The 20,240-nt window shown below is 37.5% G+C and overlaps 1 protein-coding gene across 7 annotated transcripts in view; it reads left to right on the top strand.

Annotated features, from left to right (window-relative positions):
• DST (dystonin) overlaps nucleotides 1-20,240 on the top strand; it is a 489,005-nt gene that overhangs the window by 438,230 nt on the left and 30,535 nt on the right. For all 7 annotated transcript variants that reach the window (XM_029945269.1, XM_029945267.1, XM_029945266.1 and 4 more), the window contains 13 exons: nucleotides 859-1,090; nucleotides 1,930-2,156; nucleotides 4,245-4,367; nucleotides 4,501-4,602; nucleotides 6,863-6,964; nucleotides 8,858-9,031; nucleotides 9,385-9,540; nucleotides 12,694-12,891; nucleotides 13,244-13,372; nucleotides 15,281-15,448; nucleotides 16,282-16,437; nucleotides 16,639-16,845; nucleotides 19,345-19,464. In XM_029945269.1, the coding sequence (XP_029801129.1) occupies nucleotides 859-1,090; nucleotides 1,930-2,156; nucleotides 4,245-4,367; nucleotides 4,501-4,602; nucleotides 6,863-6,964; nucleotides 8,858-9,031; nucleotides 9,385-9,540; nucleotides 12,694-12,891; nucleotides 13,244-13,372; nucleotides 15,281-15,448; nucleotides 16,282-16,437; nucleotides 16,639-16,845; nucleotides 19,345-19,464 (2,094 nt within the window). The remainder of the gene's footprint in view (nucleotides 1-858; nucleotides 1,091-1,929; nucleotides 2,157-4,244; nucleotides 4,368-4,500; nucleotides 4,603-6,862; nucleotides 6,965-8,857; nucleotides 9,032-9,384; nucleotides 9,541-12,693; nucleotides 12,892-13,243; nucleotides 13,373-15,280; nucleotides 15,449-16,281; nucleotides 16,438-16,638; nucleotides 16,846-19,344; nucleotides 19,465-20,240) is intronic.

Genomic DNA, 20,240 nt, shown 5'->3' with positions numbered 1-20,240 from the left:
GCTATTATCATTGTTAGTGAGACACTCCCAAGAAGGGAATAAGAAGAAAGACTGTGTAGACTGAATAAGAAGGAAAAAAATATGAGTTGGAAATTCATGTTTTTCTTTTTTTTTTTAAATACCTGTTTTCAAGAAGTTAGATTTGAAATTACCTACAGACTTTTCATCTGCAGAGTTGGGCTTTCATTATTAGATACAGTGACAGTGGGGTGGGCCCTTTTCTGTAATCCTGAGTGATGATTCCTTTAGTACCGAGGACAGTGTAAAATCCGTGACTGAACAAAGTTTTATAACTTTGCTTTATTGTCTGTGGTACCTTTGCAGACAAAACTATAAAGTTCTTTCATGAATCTGATTATATGTTTGACCGTAAATGGAATTCAAACTTCTGTTCTGTCAGGGAGGTTTTTGTTTTGTCTCATTCTGTAACATTTTTCAATTCGGGAAATTTATAACTTAAGAAACTCATGTATTCTAATAAAATATGTTCATGAATCTTACATTTAATAATATTAACTTTCTTAGGATGTTAAAATAATGAGTAAAGATGAATAAAATAGTTTTGATAGAAAAAACACAGCTTATTGGACTTAATTTTTAAAATTAATTTGAATTAAGATAAATGAGGCAATAGGTAAGATGCCAACGTGAGCCAGTCCAATTATATATTAACATGTACCATTTCTTTTTTTTTTAACGTATACTGTTTCTTAATGAATACACTCATTTGGGTGGATATGTTAACAAAGGAGCTAAGATTTAATTCTTGATTGTGACACTATATATTTTTTCATTTAAATATCACATTTGATATCACAGGTCTATTCCCCATAAATGACCCCTTTGATTCACTTCTAGTTCCATGACAAGATAGACCAGATCCTCGAGAGCCTGGAACGCATCGTGGAGCGTTTGAGGCAGCCGCCTTCCATCTCAGCTGAGGTCGAGAAGATTAAGGAGCAGATCAGTGAGAATAAGAACGTGTCGGTAGATATGGAGAAGCTACAACCGTTGTATGAAACTCTTAAAAAGCGGGGAGAGGAAATGATTGCGAGATCTGAGGGCACTGACAAAGACATATCCGCTAAAGGTAATAATCTCAGAATAAGGAAACAACTGAACTTTACCTTTAAAACAATTGTGAATGTTCCCGCTGTTTACAGACAGTCCAGTTGCATAACAAAATGCCAGATTTTAGAAAAGGTACTACCCTTGGGGTTGAAGAGCTATGTACAGAAATCCCTTGTTAATGTCTTCCTGTGTTACAAAGTGTTGCCATTATGCAAAAGCCATGTGTTCTTTGGGACTTTTAAACCAGTTGTTTAAAGCATGATGCACAGGAACAAACCCTGGTTTTTTTTTTTTTCTCATTACTAATTACACTACTTGTTTATAATGGGCACCACAGAATGGGCGTCCGGTAGCTGCAAAACTGGCAGCCACGACCCTCCTAAAGATAAGAGCTGCGGACCAAAAGGAAGAGCACATACGTAGATTAGTGGAAGTTTATAAGGGAACTCTAGAAACAACCCCAAAATATATATCCTATGTTGTTATATTCCTGAACAGACACTGTTATTCTTGATTTGGAGAGCTTAAGTGGTTATTTCATTTTCTTTGGAATTGAGGTCAGCCTTGATGAACTTCAAAGTTGGTAAACTTACGTCTAGTCTGAGCTCACTTGCCTTTGAGCGTCTACTTTTGTCAGAAAGAGCCTTGGTTCAGGAGGAGTAGATACCCTGAAATTTCACATTTGTCTAGAATATGCTTTGTTGGAACTAGTGATACTAGACGGTGGTCAACCAAAATTGGGTCCAGTTTTAGATATTTAGCAAATTGAATCACCGTTTCTGTGCAAACTAAAACATTCTGCTTTATTGCTTAAATGAGACTAACATATTGCCTTTTTGATACTGTTTTGTGCCATAGCTGTTCAGGATAAGCTTGACCAAATGGTTTTCATTTGGGAGAACATACACACACTGGTGGAAGAAAGGGAAGCCAAACTACTGGATGTAATGGAATTAGCAGAAAAGTTCTGGTGTGATCACATGTCTTTGGTCGTAACCACTAAAGACACACAAGATTTCATCCGGGATCTGGAGGACCCTGGGATTGATCCCTCAGTAGTAAAACAGCAGCAAGAAGCAGCGGAGGTAAGCAGAAAATCTCCTTTAAAGTTAAAAAAAAAGTTGTAGTGTCATGAAACCTACGTTCCTTTGGTAAATATTCAGAATTTATTAAAGTTTATATTTGGTTCTGAAAGTGGGGTGTATAGTGATATAGTAGGAAAGAGATTATACCCACAAATTTCACTGACAGAGTATGTATTTTTAAAGTTTCTCTTCATCCCCATTGCTGCTGCCTTATTTCAGGTCCTTCGTTTTTGGCCTCTGAAGTAATCTGTAGTGGTATCCCTACCTGCAGAGTCTCTTTCCTTGCCAGACTTCCAACCTCGTCCTCTCTCTAGATCTGCTCTTACTCTGTTGCCACTCACAGCCGCTCAGCGGCATCCGCTGCCTACGGAATGAAATCCAGACTCCGATAGTTAGCATCCTGGTGTTTTAGGTCCCGCATAGCCCATGCCTGTGTTCCCAAAGCCATTTTGTTGAGTGTTGCTCCTTTATTAGAAAGTGGCTTCCCCGGGCCCTGCTGTGTGCTCTTTCTAGTCTCTGTATCTTTGCTCATTAGTTTCCTCACCCTCTTATGTTCTTTCTACCACTCTTCTGGCAAATCCCACTCAAACTTCAAGGGTCATTTGGGTTGTACCTTCATGAAAAATCTTTTGGCATACTTAGGAAAGTTGGTCTGTGTTCTCGTAATGCTGTCCTCATGCAAAGGACTCTGCACATAGTATAACTTATCATTGGTTATCTCTCTTTTATTTCTAATGGAGTTGGAGCAATCCTGGGGTGGAACGGCCCCATTTTTATCTGCCTCCCCGATGCCTGGCTTGGGCTTGGTTTATACTTATTAAATGTTTCTTGAGTGAATAAATATATTTAACCAAGAAGATGACAGCAAAAGTAGTACCCTGTATTTTTCTCCTATTTTTTTATAGTTTATAAGTCCTAGGGAAATGACAGAATGAGCTAGATCATCTTAAATCTACTAACATTAATTTGTTAGAAGTTTTTGAACTCATGCTTTACTTATGCTTATTTTGTTTTATTTTTTTTAAGATCTACTCTTAGCAACGTTATTTATTTTTATTTTTTTACGATTTATTTATTTTTGAGAGAGAGAAACACAAAGCGTGAGCGGGGGGGGGATGGTCAGAGAGAGGGAAACACAGAATCAGAAGCAGGCTCCAGGCTTGGAGCTGTCAGCACAGAGCCCGACGCGGGGCTCGAACCCACGAACCGTGAGATCATGACCTGAGCCAAAGTTGGCCGCTTAACCAACTGAGCCACCCAGGCCCCTCCTCTTAGCAACTTTAAAATGTGCAATACAGTATTATTAACTATAGTCACCATGCTATACATTGCTTCCCTGTGACTTCTTTTTTAACAACTGGAAGTTTATACCCTTTGACCTCCTTCACCTGTTTCACCCACATCCCCTGCCTCTGGCAACCACCAATCTGTTCTCTGTATCTGCAAGCTTGGTTTGGTTGTGCAGGTAGGGATGGGGATATTTTAGATTTTTTTATATAGATTACTTAACCTCTATTTTAAATGTTTATTGCCAGAGCACCTGCTTGGCTCAGTCACTTGAATGCCTGACTCCTGATTGCGGTTCAGGTCATGAACTCAGGGTTTGTGAGTTTGAGCCCTACATCTGGCTCCACACTGACAGTGCAGAGCCTGTTGAGATTCTCCCTCTCTGTGCCCCTTCCCTGCTCATGCTCTCTTTCTCTCAAAATAGGTTAAAATTTTTTTAATTAAAGAAAAGGTAAATGTATATTGCCTGAACTATTTTGTTTCAAAAAATATATTTCTACACTTTTCATTGTTATTAATATTTAAAGGAGCTCATTCTGGTATTTGTTATATAGAATTAATTCTTTAAATACTGTTTTTAGAATAAACATTTGATGTTTTTACAAAGGAAGCTGTTTTTTCATTAAAATATTTCTAATTGACAAAATTTTATCACAGAAAGTTAGAAAAGAGAAAGAAGAAAATAAAAAATAGATTATAACCCCACTTCCTAGAAGGAACTATAATTAATGTCTTTATGTCCATCTTTTTGGTTCTGGTGTGTTTTTGCTTAAACTTTCAGGCTGTCATTTCTTATTCTAGGCCATAAAGGAAGAAATCGATGGACTACAGGAAGAGCTGGATATGGTTATCAACTTGGGTTCTGAGCTCATTGCTGCCTGTGGGGAACCTGATAAACCCATTGTCAAGAAGAGTATTGATGAGGTACAGCTAGCCTGTTTCCTACTATCATCAGAACGCTTTTTAAAAGAGATTTTGTTTACCTAAAGCATATTTGCTAGAAGTGGTTGCAGACTTAATAAGAGACACTAAAAGAATCCTGATATTTATTTTGTAGTTAAATTCAGCCTGGGATTCTCTGAATAAGGCTTGGAAAGACCGGGTGGACAAACTTGAGGAGGCGATGCAGGCTGCCGTTCAGTACCAGGACGGACTGCAGGTAAGGGCATCCCGCGGTCTGCTGGCAGGAGAGTCAGGCTGACTGACGCGTGCGGATCGACACGTTGGCCCCACCCCAGGGCTGCAGATGTGTATGCAGCAGGCTCACCTACTTCAGCGTATGTTTTGCCTTTTAGAAGGTATTTCTGACACCGGAGATACATGTAGATTTATGTACACATCTCAGTACATTCTTATACATAGAGTGCAATTTACTCAAAAAGAAAATTTTTAATTTTTGGAAAATGTTAATGGTTCTACACCAGACAGTGAAATGGGAGCCGATTCAGAGTTCTGTTCTGAAGTTGAGTGGAGTAAGATGAAAGGAGTAAACACTATCTAAAAATATCCCTGAGTTTAACTAAAGTCAGAAGTAAAAGAGATTTGATTTGAAGCCAGTGTTCCCATTGAACCAAAATAGATTTCTGTTTCATTAGGTCATAATCTGTTGTGTAAAATGTTTTTCTTCCTTTCCATCCACATAATTCCTTTTCATGGTTGTTTTTCACACCCCTTAAGGGTTCTCAGTCAGTTTTTTAACCATTTCTTAAAGTTTCTTCCTTTTTTTTAATGAAAAATTGTCTTGTCCGTTGAGACCGCCTCAGGGATATTTCTCTCCTCACCTTCTTCAGCTTTATTCCATTTCCTAACAGGCTGGCCAGTGTTGAATATGTCAACCCTCCTACCATATGGAAAAAGCCCTTCTGAGTATTTCCATAACACCAAGTGAATATTATTTTTAAAGCTCAGATGAGAACATCTTTTTATTAGGCCATTCCATTTCTATATTTGTCAAAATAAATATCACAAGACCGGCTTCATGCCAGCTGAAAGTATTTTGAACTTTAGAAATATATGAAAAAATTCACCACAAATAATATCTTATATAACTTTCCTCCTTCCCCCACTGTTTAATCAAAGAGTTAAATTATTGGTTAGGTTTCAGTGGCCAGGAACTAATCCAGCTCCAGCCCTCACTCAGTTTGCAGGACCAGGTCATGATTTGTACGCATTATTAATAAATGACTGAGCTGTGCCCTCTTCTGTGGCTAGAGATGGCCCTGCCACCATTTGCAGCCTTTTGACCTCAGGAGCTATTAGCCACAGCAGTCATGGGCTAGGCACTATGACTTTCCTTTTTTTAAATGTTTAATGTTTATTTATTTTTGAATGCAAGAAAGAAAGAGAGAGAGAATGCAAGCAGGGGGAGGGCAGAAAGAGAGGTAGACAGAGAATCCCAAGCAGGCTCCGTACTGTCAGTGCAGAGCCTAATGTCGGGCACAAATCCGCGAACTGAGAGATCATGATCTGAACAGAAATCAGGAGTCGGAGGCTTAGCCGACTGAGCCACCCGCGTGCCCCTAGCCACCATGACTTTTACTCTCATTACCTGTGCTCGAAAAACAAGGCCATTGTAGGTTAGTAGCATCATCTGTGGGAATGAAGGGCCACTTGATTTATTAAATATCTGAGGCTGGCCAGAGCTAGATGTTGAAATATCCAGAGGCTCTAGACATGTTGGGGTTTGGCTGTAAAGTAAGAAAAAAAATTGTTTCCTGGGTTGCTGCGTAAGTTATTGGGTTTATTATTAATGATAACTGAAAATAGTTTTCAAGATTCTTCCTCCTACTGTATGGTCTGGCAACTTCAGTGAAGTCCAGAATAATTTTGTATATTCAGTATCTGAAAGAAATGTGAGTTGTGCTTTTCTAAAATGTTTATATACCTAAAAAGAACAGGAAAATAGATTCTGTAGTCTATGTTGTATGTGCAGGATTTTCATGCTAATCTAAATAATGTGTAAGGCTTTAGCTGGGCCAAATATTTTACTCATGTGCTAAACAATAGATGTCTTGCTTTATTTGAAAAAGCAGATGGATTTGAAATCTTTCTCTTTCAATATATTTACATAATCATCCTCTTAGAATTCTCTATGCTTTCTAATGCCTATTTCATGTGATTGAATTTAGAAAACTTTTTCAAATGCATTTTTTGAAAGTTCTTAATATTCTAAGATTCCATTCAGAAAAGAATTTCCTTTGCAAACTTGGATGCAGAATTGGAGGTTACAACTATTGCATATTTGAGATGGCTTTTCCATTATATTATTGCTTTTACTTATTAGGTGAACCATCTTAATTTGTAAAATAGGCTCATTCCTTAACATCTGCATAGATTTATGATCATACTTTTCTGTAACACTTGCGATGTTATAGCAATTTCAGATGTCCTAGTAACTCATGGGCTAATGTGTTTTTCAGGCAATATTTGACTGGGTAGATATTGCAGGTGGTAAATTAGCTTCAATGTCACCAATTGGAACAGATCTTGAAACTGTCAAGCAGCAGATTGAAGAGCTAAAGGTATGTGTGGGGTTCATTAATTTATCAGAGACTACTTTTATGTTCTGTATTCATGAGATTCTTGACACAAATTTATTTTACATAACAAGTATTAACATTTTGATTGTGAAACTGGTTTGATATAGCATAATTACATAAGCAGCATATAAGTGCTCATTAAATGATATAAAATACTAGTTTTCTTCTTATTAAATCAATACTTATTCATTATAGAAAAGACAGAAAATAACAAGAACCAAAAAGGTAGCTTTTTTAAAGCCACCCAAAAATGTTATGTACCCAAAGACAATCTCTCTTAAGATTTGATTTATAGCCTTTCAGAAATCCTTATGTTGGGAGCACACTGAAGAGGGGAAGGGGTGTGGGAAGGTGTGGAAGTATATTTTATAGCGCATACAGTAAGGATTTTTATAACTTCATTGTTCAGTGGTGTATCATTGTCCTCAATACACATATAACACTTTTTTTCTTCAGTGGGTCAGAGTAATCCATTTAGTCTAATAGTCTAGAGAAACATCCATGGTATACTAGTATTTCCCGAAATGTTTGTTTTGTAAAAATGTTTGTTGTTTTCTATCTGCTTTTGTCTGTAATTTTTACTTTTGTGTAATTCTTGATCTCCAGCTGTGTAAGTGGCTGCACTGTTTCCTCTTTGAATTCCTCTGTGCTGTTGATCATTTATCCAAGTGGGATCAGCTGTTTCCTTCCTAATTTCAAGTCCCCATACAAAGAGACATCACACCATTTTCAATGAGCTCTACTAGATGTTTATATACAATTATTATCTGGCTTTAAAATTGTAGCATGTTCATCTCTAAGTGTGAGATAGAATATTCTATTTAGAAATTAAGAAGGTTGCCATTATTAGATTGCGTTTTCTTTTCTTCATGTGACTATGGAGTACACACGTGATGTGCTGTATGTACATTTACAGGTGTGCATTTTTGGATACTTGCATATAGCTCACTACTTTTCATGCAGCAGGCTGCTTATGAGTGCTCTCTCTGAAATTAGGTTGTCTTAAGATTACATCCCAGTGCATCTCACCTTCTTAACTAAAAGACCTTGGGACAATTATCTAACTGGTCTCACTTTTGTGTCCTTAGCTTGAATTGAGGATAAAATTATTTTCTTTATAAGTTTTTTGAGAATAAAGCAAATGCTCATGATACCTTAGTTATTTTTTAATTATTATTTTCATGTTTGAAAAAGTTAAGGGACTATTTAGCTATTAATAACTTACTTATTATGATTACAGATTAAAAGTATTTTGTGAAAGGACAGTTTTCCACTACAAGCAACCATTTGCTAATCTGTGTTGGGTGGCAAAGCCAAGATCATTAAATACATGTTAGTGAGCGCTGGGAGAAAAAATAATGTTATTCTGAGCCAGCAGTGGGTTAGGCCAAGGAATAACTAAATATCAATGAACACAACACAGCTACAGAAAACATGAAATGTTCAGTGGATGCACTGTTTTTGAGCAGACTATATTAATCTGCATGTCTTAGAGATTTTGGGGGGGGGTTTCATATATGTCAATGTATCCAAGTTTACTTACTGAATGTATATATAGGTATTAGAATAAGGCTAACCTGGAAATTGCTTAGTTTTTTTTCTGTAGAGAACAAAAGTGAGATGTCAAAATTGTAAATAGAAATATTTTTCCAGCATTATAAAACATTGAATAAGGAAAACATATTTCCTTCATCTTTCTTGATTTATAATTCTTTTGTGTTAGATTTTATTTCTCTTCATCTCTCTGGCCATAAGAAGTAATGAATTAGAATAAATATTGAATCCATAGAATTTTTATTAGGCAGGTAGGACCTGTGTAAAGTTTTGATTTAGAACAAACTTTCCTTATATATCTCTTTTTTTAAAAAAAAATAGCAATTTAAGTCTGAGGCCTATCAGCAACAGATAGAAATGGAGAGACTGAACCATCAAGCGGAGCTTTTGCTGAAGAAAGTAACAGAAGAGAGTGACAAGCATACTGTTCAAGACCCATTAATGGAGCTGAAATTGATATGGGATAGTCTGGATGAAAGAATTATCAACAGACAGGTAAGCACCAAGACTTTCGTTAGGAAGTTAGAAAAGTTCAGTTTCATGTATTAAGGTGAAGTCATGATTAAAAAATACAATTAGGTGATTAGGTACATAAACCTTTGAAGCCCCTACATAAATTCTTATTTTATTAGAATTCTTCCTGCTTCTCAACATGCCATGTTTAACCATAAGGAATGTCAAATGTAAAATGTAGGATATGATCATTGGGCTTCATGGAATATGCTTCTGGAATTATACAGCATGCAACAATTGATTTTTTTTTTTTTTACTCTTGTTATTTTTATAAATGTATGTCATTCATGATATCGGATTCCTATGGATTTTCTTCCTGTCCCCTGTTTCTGTAGCACAAGCTGGAGGGTGCTCTGTTAGCCCTGGGCCAGTTCCAACATGCCCTGGACGAGCTGCTGGCCTGGCTGACCCACACTGAGGGCCTGCTAAGTGAACAGAAGCCTGTCGGAGGAGACCCTAAGGCCATTGAAATTGAACTCGCCAAGCATCACGTACGTAGCTGTGGTTGCGTGTCATGTTTCTTCTCTGTGCATTTCCAGTGTCATCAGATTTCTGTTTTCACACGTTTCCTCTCTGTGTATTTTTCGAGTTGCTGATGATGGCTCAGGTTCATATTTGACATTTGTAGCCAAAGGCTAAACTACTTAAAACACACTTTTTAAAAGATTATAAACAAAAATCTTTTTTCCTCGTTGTTCAGGGCAGCTATCCAAAAGAGCAAGGATGGGAAACTTCTGGCTAAATTTTCAGACTGCACGGCAAACATTGCTTTACATCCCTGATTGTCCCTGTCACTGGCTGGACATAGCCTAGTTTTAAAAGCTGTTGGGGGTACCCTAGAAATATCATAGGCTCAGAATGTTGTTCCACTGCGAGTTGTGTGTGTGTTTTCTCTGGTCCCCGAAGTGCCGTGTGTCACCTGCTGCGTGGTTAGCACGTCTGACATCTTTCTTCCTGCCTGTGTGTCTGTCACTCTGCAGGTTTGTTCTTCATTCTCTGTGTCTCTCTTACTTCCCATTGGCTTTCTGTGGCTTAGTTCTTTTCTTTCTTTATTAGTTTTGAACAATATTTATTATGTTTAAAAGAGTTCTTATATGTCCTGAACATGATTGATAGCTTTAAATTAAAAACTAAAGTAACAATTTTAATTGTATCTTGAGATACATACAAAACAATTTTATGTTGTTGTCATCTTTGTGACACTTGGTTGACAATTCTTTTTTTTAAGTTTTTTTTTCACTTTTTAGATTATTTTTGAGAGAGAGAGTAGGGGAGGGGCAGAGAGAGAGGGAGACAGAGAGAATCCTGAGTAGGCTCCACCCTGTCAGCACAGCACAAACTATGAGATCATGACCTGAGCTGAAATCAAGAGTCAGATGCTCAACTGACTGAGCCACTCAGGCTCCCATTGTTGTCATCTTTGTGACACTTGGTTGACAATTCTTAATAGAAAATACCTTATCTCTGTATAGCCTGGAGGGCTTAGGGAGGAGGAAAGCATGGAGCTTAACACAGTGGGCCCAAACTGATAGCAGGAGGCATCTTCGAGGCTTAGATGATAGCCACTGAGGTCATCAGAGCAGAGCGTGTGGGGGTTGAGAGCAGGATTCTAGCTTATTACGATAAAGTGCATTTGCCTAGAAAAATAAATTCTGAAATCCAGTTGTTCGAATCTTTGTGCAAATGACCAATGCCATTGACTTGGCCAAGAAAAGTGAGATAAATGATTTTTTTTTCAGATGAAAAGAAAATTCCCCATCTCTTATGTCAATAGGCTTAATGAATAAAAGGTTACACTCGTTGAGTTTATCCTGACAGTCAACAGTCTTTCATAGAACTTGAACATTCACATTAATAGGACATTTTATGTAAGGCCATATCCTAAATTCTAAAGTTAAATAAGTCTTCCTTGATTACCAAATAGAAAATATTAATAATTTTACATAGTTATCATCACTTTAAATGAAAGGTAGGTTTTTGGCACTTTACTATTATGATAAAGAGTTTTTTAATATTCTTGCTATAGTTTTCCTTTTTTCACACTTTTCCCCACAGTAACGGGACCCTAATTTAAATTTCTGTCCCTCTTTTACCTGATTCTGTCTGTATTTATAGTCATTGCCCAGCCATATCTGATTAGACAGTTAGGACCTAATTTTGTATCATTAATTTTGTATCATTAATATCATTATTTAATGTCTCTATTATGCCTTTCTAAGAGTAGTAATGACTGGTCAGACTGACTCTGCATTAAAAAAAAAAGTATGTTTATCCTCATCTTAACAGTTGTTCTTAAATGCAACCTACATCAGTGACAGGAATTTTTGTAGAGTCCAGTAGAGATAGAATAATGAGACACCATGATCCATTTATTTTGACAGGACATGAGGTAGGGATCTTTTATTTCTGTTTATCTACTTTTGAGCAGTTAGAAATGTATCCTTCTCCCTGCTTCCATTTCTCAAAGGTCAGAAGTTAAAGGGCTTAAAATCACTAGCACAGTTGCTGGAGGAAGGGAGGGAGTGTTTCCTCAGTTGATTTTATAGCCTTTAAAAAACACTTCCTTAACAGGTGCCTCAGGGAATGAGTGCATGTAGTCAGAGAAGCAGTTATCACAGATGATTAGTGCTCTTCACTAAAAACCCCCCTTGTTCTGGATTTCCCTCCAGATGCGGGACGCCTTACATCTGTTGGCAGCCCTGAGTCCATGAATATAGGGGAAGATTATCATTGGCTCTTACTAACATGAGAGGAAAGTCTCTTCTGGTTTCCAAAAACATAACCACGGTCTTCTTGAAAGGAAACTATCCCGAAACTCTATTTGTAGAGCTCAAAGTTGTCATCCTTTTCAGTATAATTTCAGGGTTTTTTTTTAGCTTTGTGGTTGCTTTTTGCACTTAACATTCTTGTCCCGTGTTAGCACATTTAAGCATTATTGATCTTTTCTTATATTTTCATGTATATAAGGAAGGTGTTACTTACAGGAGTCTGTGTGTTCACTGCACTTCAAATGTGTATCTCCTAGTAAAGGAACAGCTCCACCTTGGATCTCTGGGCTTGCGGATTCCTGCCGTCGGTGACATCTCTCTTCCCTTAGCGTCAGAGTGTCCCAAGATTCCTGCCTACTTAACAGTTAATTGTAGCACCTTTCCAATGAGAGAAGTTTAAAGAATATTCTATTGTAATTTTTTTCCCTCTTAGAGTGTTAATTGTAAAACATGGCACTATCTAAGAATGTCATAATTTTACATTTGAAAGTGGATACATAGAAATAAAAATATTTTAAGTTGTTTACTTAAGACATGAAAATTAAGTTCAATCAAAATGAGTTTGAATCAAATGAAAACTTTTAGAACCTTTTAATTATAATCTCTTCAATGAGAGGTTATTCTGATGGGAAGAACTAGCAACATGTTCTTTGATAATCTTTCAAGCATTATTGGTAGACTAAAGGTACATCCAGGAAAGCTGCAAAGTTAAGGGAAAAGGAGCCCACCATTCGAACACTCTCTTAGTATTAAAACTCTATGTAGACAGTGGTTTCGTTTCCGAATGTTCTATCTTCAGCAAACAAAACAATTGTATTAAAAGCGCCATTAACATGTTATGAGCTAGAAAACATAGTGTTCTCTTCGTATTTTCAGGTGCTTCAAAATGATGTATTAGCCCATCAATCCACAGTAGAAGCCGTTAATAAAGCAGGAAATGATCTAATTGAATCAAGTGCAGGAGAAGAAGCAAGCAACCTTCAGAACAAGCTAGAAGTTCTAAATCAACGATGGCAAAATGTTTTGGAAAAAACAGAACAAAGGAAGCGGCAGCTGGATGGTGCCTTGCGCCAGGTGAATAAAAAAATAGATTATCAGACTTTTGGTGGCCTTCAAGACCAAAATAGCATGGAGTTCTTTCGTAGCTTTGCAGACCTCTGTTTAGTTTGTGTACCCCAAGGAGAGGAGTAAAAATAAGTGGGATAAAGAACAAAGCAGATGAGAAGGCAGCCCTCTGGCTCTTAGTGTAATAGTCGTATCTGCCAGAGCTCCCACGGCAGAGAAAGGCCAGGCAAATCCACTTGCACCTGCCTGTTGTTAAGAACGCAGAGAGAGGCTCAGCAAGCTGGGGTCGTTCAAACCTTATTTTCTGCTTAAAAGTGACAATGTGTTTAAGGCACAGACTTAAAACTCTGTATCACTCCAGGCCAAAGGGTTCCATGGTGAGATTGAGGATCTGCAGCAGTGGCTGACGGACACGGAGCGTCATCTGTTAGCCTCCAAACCTCTGGGGGGGCTGCCGGAAACAGCCAGGGAGCAGCTCAATGCCCACCTGGTATGTATATCACTTCCTACAGCTCTGGCCTCAGATTAAGAAAGAACGTGACCATTTGGTCTGGGTCCTGGTGGCCAATAAATTGTGGGAGAAGGTTTAAAGGATATACGGTTTTACAGCAGAAATCTTTATGTGTAAGTGCTAGAAACACCATTTATTGATTAAATTTTTCAAGTCAGAACTTATGTATTTCAAAGATTAGTACGTCAGTATATGAAGAGTTTTTAGAAGTCTAGGCATTTTTTAGAAGTGAATTTTCCCCATAAAATGATGAACTTGTATGGATAGTGATAATACATAGTGTTAATTATAAACCGTTGTAACTTCAATGAAAAGAAAAATCCCAAAAGCCATCAGACTTGACTTAAAAATTATTGCTATAAGCGTGATACTCCTTCCTAGTTTCATGGAAGGCTGGAAAATATGTTCTTGTTCTGTTCAAGAGTTACTTGTTTGTTTTATTTTTCTTAAGTTTCCTTATTTATTTTGAGAGAGAAGGTGTCTGTGTGAATGGGGGAGGGCAGAGAGCGAGGAAGACGGAGAGAATCTCAATCAAGCTTGCTTTGCACCAGCAGCTCAGAGCTGATGTGGGGCTCGAACTTAGAAACCATGAGTTCATGACCTGAGCCGAAACCAAGAGAGGGAGACTTAACCAACTGAACCACCGAGGTGCCACTGTTTGTTTTAATGGTGATAGGACTGTATCTTCCAACTTCACACCATACCAGCTGTGAACAAGGGGAGGCTTCTGTTTAGTTAATAGTCTAGTTGGGAGCATTGTGCCTGTGGGCTGTTCCCACCCAGATTCTGTGGCACTGTCCACTTTTAAAAGAGGAAAAAATAATGAAACATGAGACTCTGGTTTTCTTTCACAGAAATGGGGACTGACAAATTGAATTTAGACTTCGCTTATTGGCATTTCTTATTCATTTACATTATAATTGAGGATTAGAAGTTCTAAGATAAAACAGTGTTTCATATTTTGAAAACTAATCCTCTTTTATACTTATGAATTTGCATCAGAAAGGTTTTTTTTTTAATATTCAAATGCTGACAACTAGCATTTTGAGAAATAAGAGTACAAGTGCTTGGGGATTGGGCAAAAGAAGTGGGCCATCGTACATCCAAACCTGTATTTTTTATCAGATGTCCAGTGTTGTGAAAGCTTATTGAAACCACACTCGGTTGTAAATAATTTTGAATTTGGTAATTTGGATAGGAAGTAGCCATCATATAGGTCTTAAGTTTTTACATGAATGTAACTCTTGTTTTGATATTAAATTCTGAATTTGTTTTCATAATTTTTTTGTATTCTCTGTAGAAAAAACACATTGCATTCCAGTTGAAGGCTTTAAAGATGTTATAAATGAGAGTAATATTCATAGTACCACAAGTTTGTCTTTTGTGATTCTAAAGTTTGAACAATCAACTTAAAATGTCTTACTGTATTGAGCCTTCACTTTCTATTCATTGTTTGCCTTCTGAACATAGAAATAAATTATACCAAAAATTATTACAGCCATTGTATCATAGTCTGAGGGGAGACTTAGAAAGCCTCTTTTACAGAGAAGGAGACCAGGGCTCAGAGAAGTTAAATCGCTTGCTCAGGGTCACAGAGCTGATTGGTTACTGCACAGTAAAACCATTTAAAATGTCACTTACCAACTTCAATGTGCTGCAGTGGATTGATAATGATAGCACCATTTCTCGGATTTCTGGCAGACAGAGATGTCTACAGGCCTCGGTGTTGTTGCAATATAGTGAAATATTTCAATGTGTCACGGTTATTCAGTGTGTTAGATAGAGGTGAATATATGATAAGGGGCTTGGGATTGATGACCTGGAAAAGGAACTCTTAGATTTTATTCTCCTAAGAATGATTTAACTTGGGGGGATTTCTCAATGTAGGAAATCTGTGCTGCCTTTGATGTTAAAGAAGAAACATACAAAAGTCTGATGCAGAAAGGCCAGCAGATGCTTGCAAGATGCCCCAAATCTGCAGAGACAATTGACCAAGACATAAATAACTTGAAAGAAAAATGGGAATCGGTGGAAACCAAACTCAATGAAAGGAAAGTATGTACTTTAATTAATGTAATAGAATGAATGTTTTATTTCATGGGATTTACTTTATCTCTGAGTAGAATTATCAGTGGAACTTCTAATGACCCCGTGTTTAAATTTTCTTTGTATATATTTGGCAGTTTCTTGGGGTCAATTGAAAATAGTATTCTCTTTCACATAGAATGGAGTTAAAGCAGTCTGTTCAAACACAGATCATAGATCAAGTGTTGCTAGGTATATTTTTAAATTTGTGACCCATTCAAATTCTGGATTGTAAAATAATTCTAATCACACTTATTTATGTATGTAGTGGGGAGGGAAAGGAGGCCAAGAGACTGAGATGATTGTGTATATAATAAGCACTTCCATAACAAAAGTCCATGGAAAGGGATGAAAAACATCACTGTTTAATGCTATAGGAGTAATGATGGGCTAGGAATACTAGATTGTCTGCCCTCACGGACAGAGTATAACGTATATGTATCTCAACAACATTTTGACCGCCCCCCGATTAATCATGTGAATGTCAAGTTTTCTTTTTATATAAAGATATAAAAGATGTCTGTTAAGTAATTGTGTTCTATGGTTCATTGCCCTAAAATCACAATTTTAGTGTTTCTCAGATTATTTTTAGCTGCACTGAGATCTTCTCACTATACTAAAAGGGGTTTGGTTTGCCATTATTTTAGTGAAGTGTCATTACATTCATAAACTGTTTAGGTAATACAGAAATACAGATTGTATATAAATAAAGGGTGGATGGGAAGGAAATCTGCCAGAGTGGTTAAACGGGGGGTGGGGGGACACTTAAATATCATCAAGTACTAAATAATCTGCCTTTGCAGACTAAACTGGAAGAGGCCCTCAACTTGGCAATGGAGTTCCACAATTCCCTCCAAGACTTCATCAACTGGCTAACCCAGGCCGAACAGACCCTGAATGTAGCTTCTCGGCCAAGTCTTATCTTGGACACAGTCTTGTTTCAAATCGATGAACACAAGGTATGATGTAACTCAGATGGATAGTATTCTTATTTCAGACCTTTTTAGATGACAGAGTGTTTTCATGTCAGAAATATGAATTTGGTACTTTAGAAACTTTATTTCGTCCTTTAAAGCGGTTTCAGCTTATGACACCAGAAGCACTTTTAAGACAGAACAATTTTACACGTGTTTCTAATTCCACCCTTCTTTTTGGGAAAGGTCTTTGCCAATGAAGTAAATTCTCACCGTGAGCAGATAATAGAGCTGGACAAAACTGGGACCCACCTGAAGTATTTCAGTCAGAAACAAGATGTCGTCCTAATTAAGAATCTCCTGATCAGTGTACAAAGTCGGTGGGAAAAAGTGGTTCAGCGGTTAGTAGAAAGGGGAAGATCTTTGGATGATGCAAGGAAAAGAGCCAAGCAGGTAACCCTTTCTGAAAGTCTCTAAACCAGCCAATAAATCGGGTCTAGGTGTTGAAATATATATGATGCTATTAAAGTACTTTTATCGTAGGCTGTGTTAGTCGTAATAATCATGCCACAAGGTCATGGTGTTTATTTCCAAAAAGGGCCTAAGTTTCGACGATGACCTCACGTTTTGCCCTAGCAGCACCTTCCGGTCCTGGGGACTAATCTTAAACAGACTGATTATAGCCTGGCTTCATAGACCCACTGTTATTAAGATCCAAAAAGAGTCTCAAGGTTTTTGTTACTAGGTTTGTTTGTTTTTTTCCTTTGTCCTTGCAGTCTGCACTCTAATAGCTGGAGGAAGTCCTCAGACTTTGTGTATCGCTACCTTGTGTTTAGTCCTAAACCAGCCTTTGTCCACAGACTCTCAGGGCCCAGAGGCAGACAGTGGCCTCCAGGCGGCTTCCTGAGAGGGCCGATTCTGTGTCTGAGCTGCTTGGTCCTCCTCACCTCTCTGAATCTGTGCACTTGTTGACAGCTCTCATTTCTTCTCTGGTATTTTGATACAGTTCCACCCTGCTTTTAAATGAATTGGTTAAACCTTTTAGGGCTTCTTTTTTCCTTTTTCCTTTTTCTAGAGAATCTCACGGCTCTCACAAAGAACTCCTCTGACTCTCTTCACCTCCCATTCTTAGACCAGACACAGAGAGGAAGTAAAATTAGGTCTACTCTGGGAAAGAGAGAGATGCACCCCCTTGTCTGGCATATATCTGAATTTTACTAGAAACTCTGTGTAATGTTGAGGCTGAATTTTATAATGAGTCTTTTGGCCCCATTCAGTTCCATGTTTCTGGAATTGACATTGGACCCCATCCTTTTGGGGAGCCAGACTCCGTTGGATGATACAAAAGATGTCTGGGCGTCAAATGTTTCTGTGATTAAGGCTCTCAGCCTAAATTTGTTAAAAGTTTTAGAAATGACAAATTGCATTGTTGTAGGATTACATGCCATATTATTTCTTTTTGAGTGGGAAGTATGATGTGTTCAATGTTATCTGTGAGACTATGGAATAGAATTGGTCTCTTCATGTTTTTTAAGACAGTATTAATGATCAGCCTGACACTCTTCTCTGCACAATGTAGCAGTGTCCTCAGTAGTATGGGCATTTCTTGAGTTCGGAACATCTAGTTTATAAAAGTCTTTCTCCTTTCTCCACATTGCCAACTTTATTTTCTCATTTGCCTTAATCTGTAAGAATTTTCTACTGCCTTTCGGTTCCAGAGTATAGCATTTCTGTTTATGTGACTTACAAGTAGTTTTTAAAGCAGGACTAGCCATAGGACCTGTGTGTTTGCATTATTAAACTTACCATCTGTTATAGCCTATATTAATTGTGGTAAGACAACCAAACCTTTAACTATTTCTTTATTTCTTATTACCTAGTGTCTTAGTTTGGGGCTCAGATGTTGATTGTGGTCCTGTGATTTTGGCATTTTACGTGCCTCTTCTGGCCTCTCTATTTTTGTATTTAAATTGATTGGAGTTGTGGGAAGAAGGGGTCAGAAGACCAGGCTTGTGATGAGGTGATCTCAGTGGGCACTGGCTGTCAGCTTTGTGATCCCGTGCTCTTACTGTGCTGACTGTTAAATGTCTTCTTGTTATTTCATTATTAGTGTGCTTTGATATAAAACAGATTTTATTTTGATTACTTCTGTTTTTGTTATGTATCCGTTCGCTTAAGTTTATTATGAGAAATAATTTCTAACTAGTTTCACAATTTGGTATCCAAAAATAGTACCCACTGGTTCTCTGGGAATAAACAGAAAAGAGACTGTGGCTGAAGCCAAGTATACATAGCACCAGAATACTGCAAGAGTTTAGAGGCCAAGGAGACTTCTACTTTGGTAGAGTCAAGTGCTGTGGGTGCTCTTACATATAAAAGAGGTCCAGGCATTAAGTGGAGAATTTTGATAGTGGCAGTACAGATATTGAACTCCCTTTGTGTTAAATAGAAACGTTACACCTTTTTTGCTGTTGTTGTTCTTCTTACTTTTTAAGGCCAGCTTATTAACTTCATCCTTTGTCTCTCCCTTTCTGCTCCTATTCCTTAATGTGGGAATTAAACACCACAGAAGTAAGCCTAGATCTGTCAGTGAGAGCAGGGGGCAAATCACATTCTCTTGAGGGTTCACATTAATTACTAAGCCAAAGGAAGTGCAGGGAAATCCTCCCTGGGGTTTCCTATTTCTAGGCCCATTTCTATTTTTGTTAAAGTTTATATGTTTGAATGAGTTATAATAAAGTGACCGTGGGGGCACGACCACGGAAACCAAGAGTTAGTGAGACATTTGGAATCCAATAAAGTTACTACTGTCTTCTTTTTTAGGGGAAATTTGAATTAATTATTTTAAACATTTTCATTAACATTAATTTCTATTTTAAAAATACACTAGATTTCAGATATAGTGAGCATACCAGAAAATTCTCTGGACGGAGGTGTGCATTTCTTTTACAGTTCCATGAAGCTTGGAGTAAACTTATGGAATGGCTAGAGGAGTCAGAGAAATCTTTGGATTCTGAACTGGAAATCGCCAATGACCCAGACAAGATAAAAACACAACTTGCACAGCATAAGGTGGGTCTAAAATTAGGAAAAGTGTGTATATCGTTCTAGATCTCAAGATCACTTTTAAGTTCTTACTTGATTATGTACTTATTCATCACTAGAAAAATAAGGCTGTCTGTGAACCTCTGTTAAATTTAAAACCAGCTGCCCTTCACTTTGGTCAAGTAGCAATAATATCTTTACTCTCTGCTGACCATCCCCCCCCATCATTCTAGGATCAATTGTTAAAAGAAAATATACAAAATTAGGACTGGAAATGTCCTACAATCTGCAACCTAAAAGATTTAGAGGAGTTCAAGGGTTAGCATCTCAATTTTTCCACTTATCTGTCTTGTCTTATAATTTCTTTCATAGGCCAAGTGCTATGCAGAAGATAATTTTATAGCAAAAAGTAATATAAATGTTGCCTCATAGATTCTTTCAAACAGTTGAGTGGGGGAAAATTGGTTGTCTCTGCACAAACTGGTATTTTGTTGTGTATGTGTGGTATATGAAATATTATCCTTACCTTCAATAGTCAGTGGCTTCCTGTGTAGACTAGAAGACATAAGAACATATTATTTTATATTTTCTAACTTTTATATTCTTACCACATTGCGCTCAAAGAACATTACCTCCCCCCGCATCCTTCTCCACTCTTTTGAATTTGGGTGTATCGTTCTGGTAATAAAGTGATCAGCAGCCCTCAGGGTGAGTGTAATGGGTAAAAGGAGAGTGGTTCCTGCAAAGGCAATTTTATAGTTTTAAGTATCTATCTGTCTATTTATCAATTAATCATCTATTTT

Source organism: Suricata suricatta, chromosome 7 (genome assembly GCF_006229205.1).
Source record: "Suricata suricatta isolate VVHF042 chromosome 7, meerkat_22Aug2017_6uvM2_HiC, whole genome shotgun sequence".
Lineage (NCBI taxonomy): Eukaryota > Metazoa > Chordata > Mammalia > Carnivora > Herpestidae > Suricata > Suricata suricatta.
This window is presented reverse-complemented; position numbering and strand designations above follow the sequence as displayed.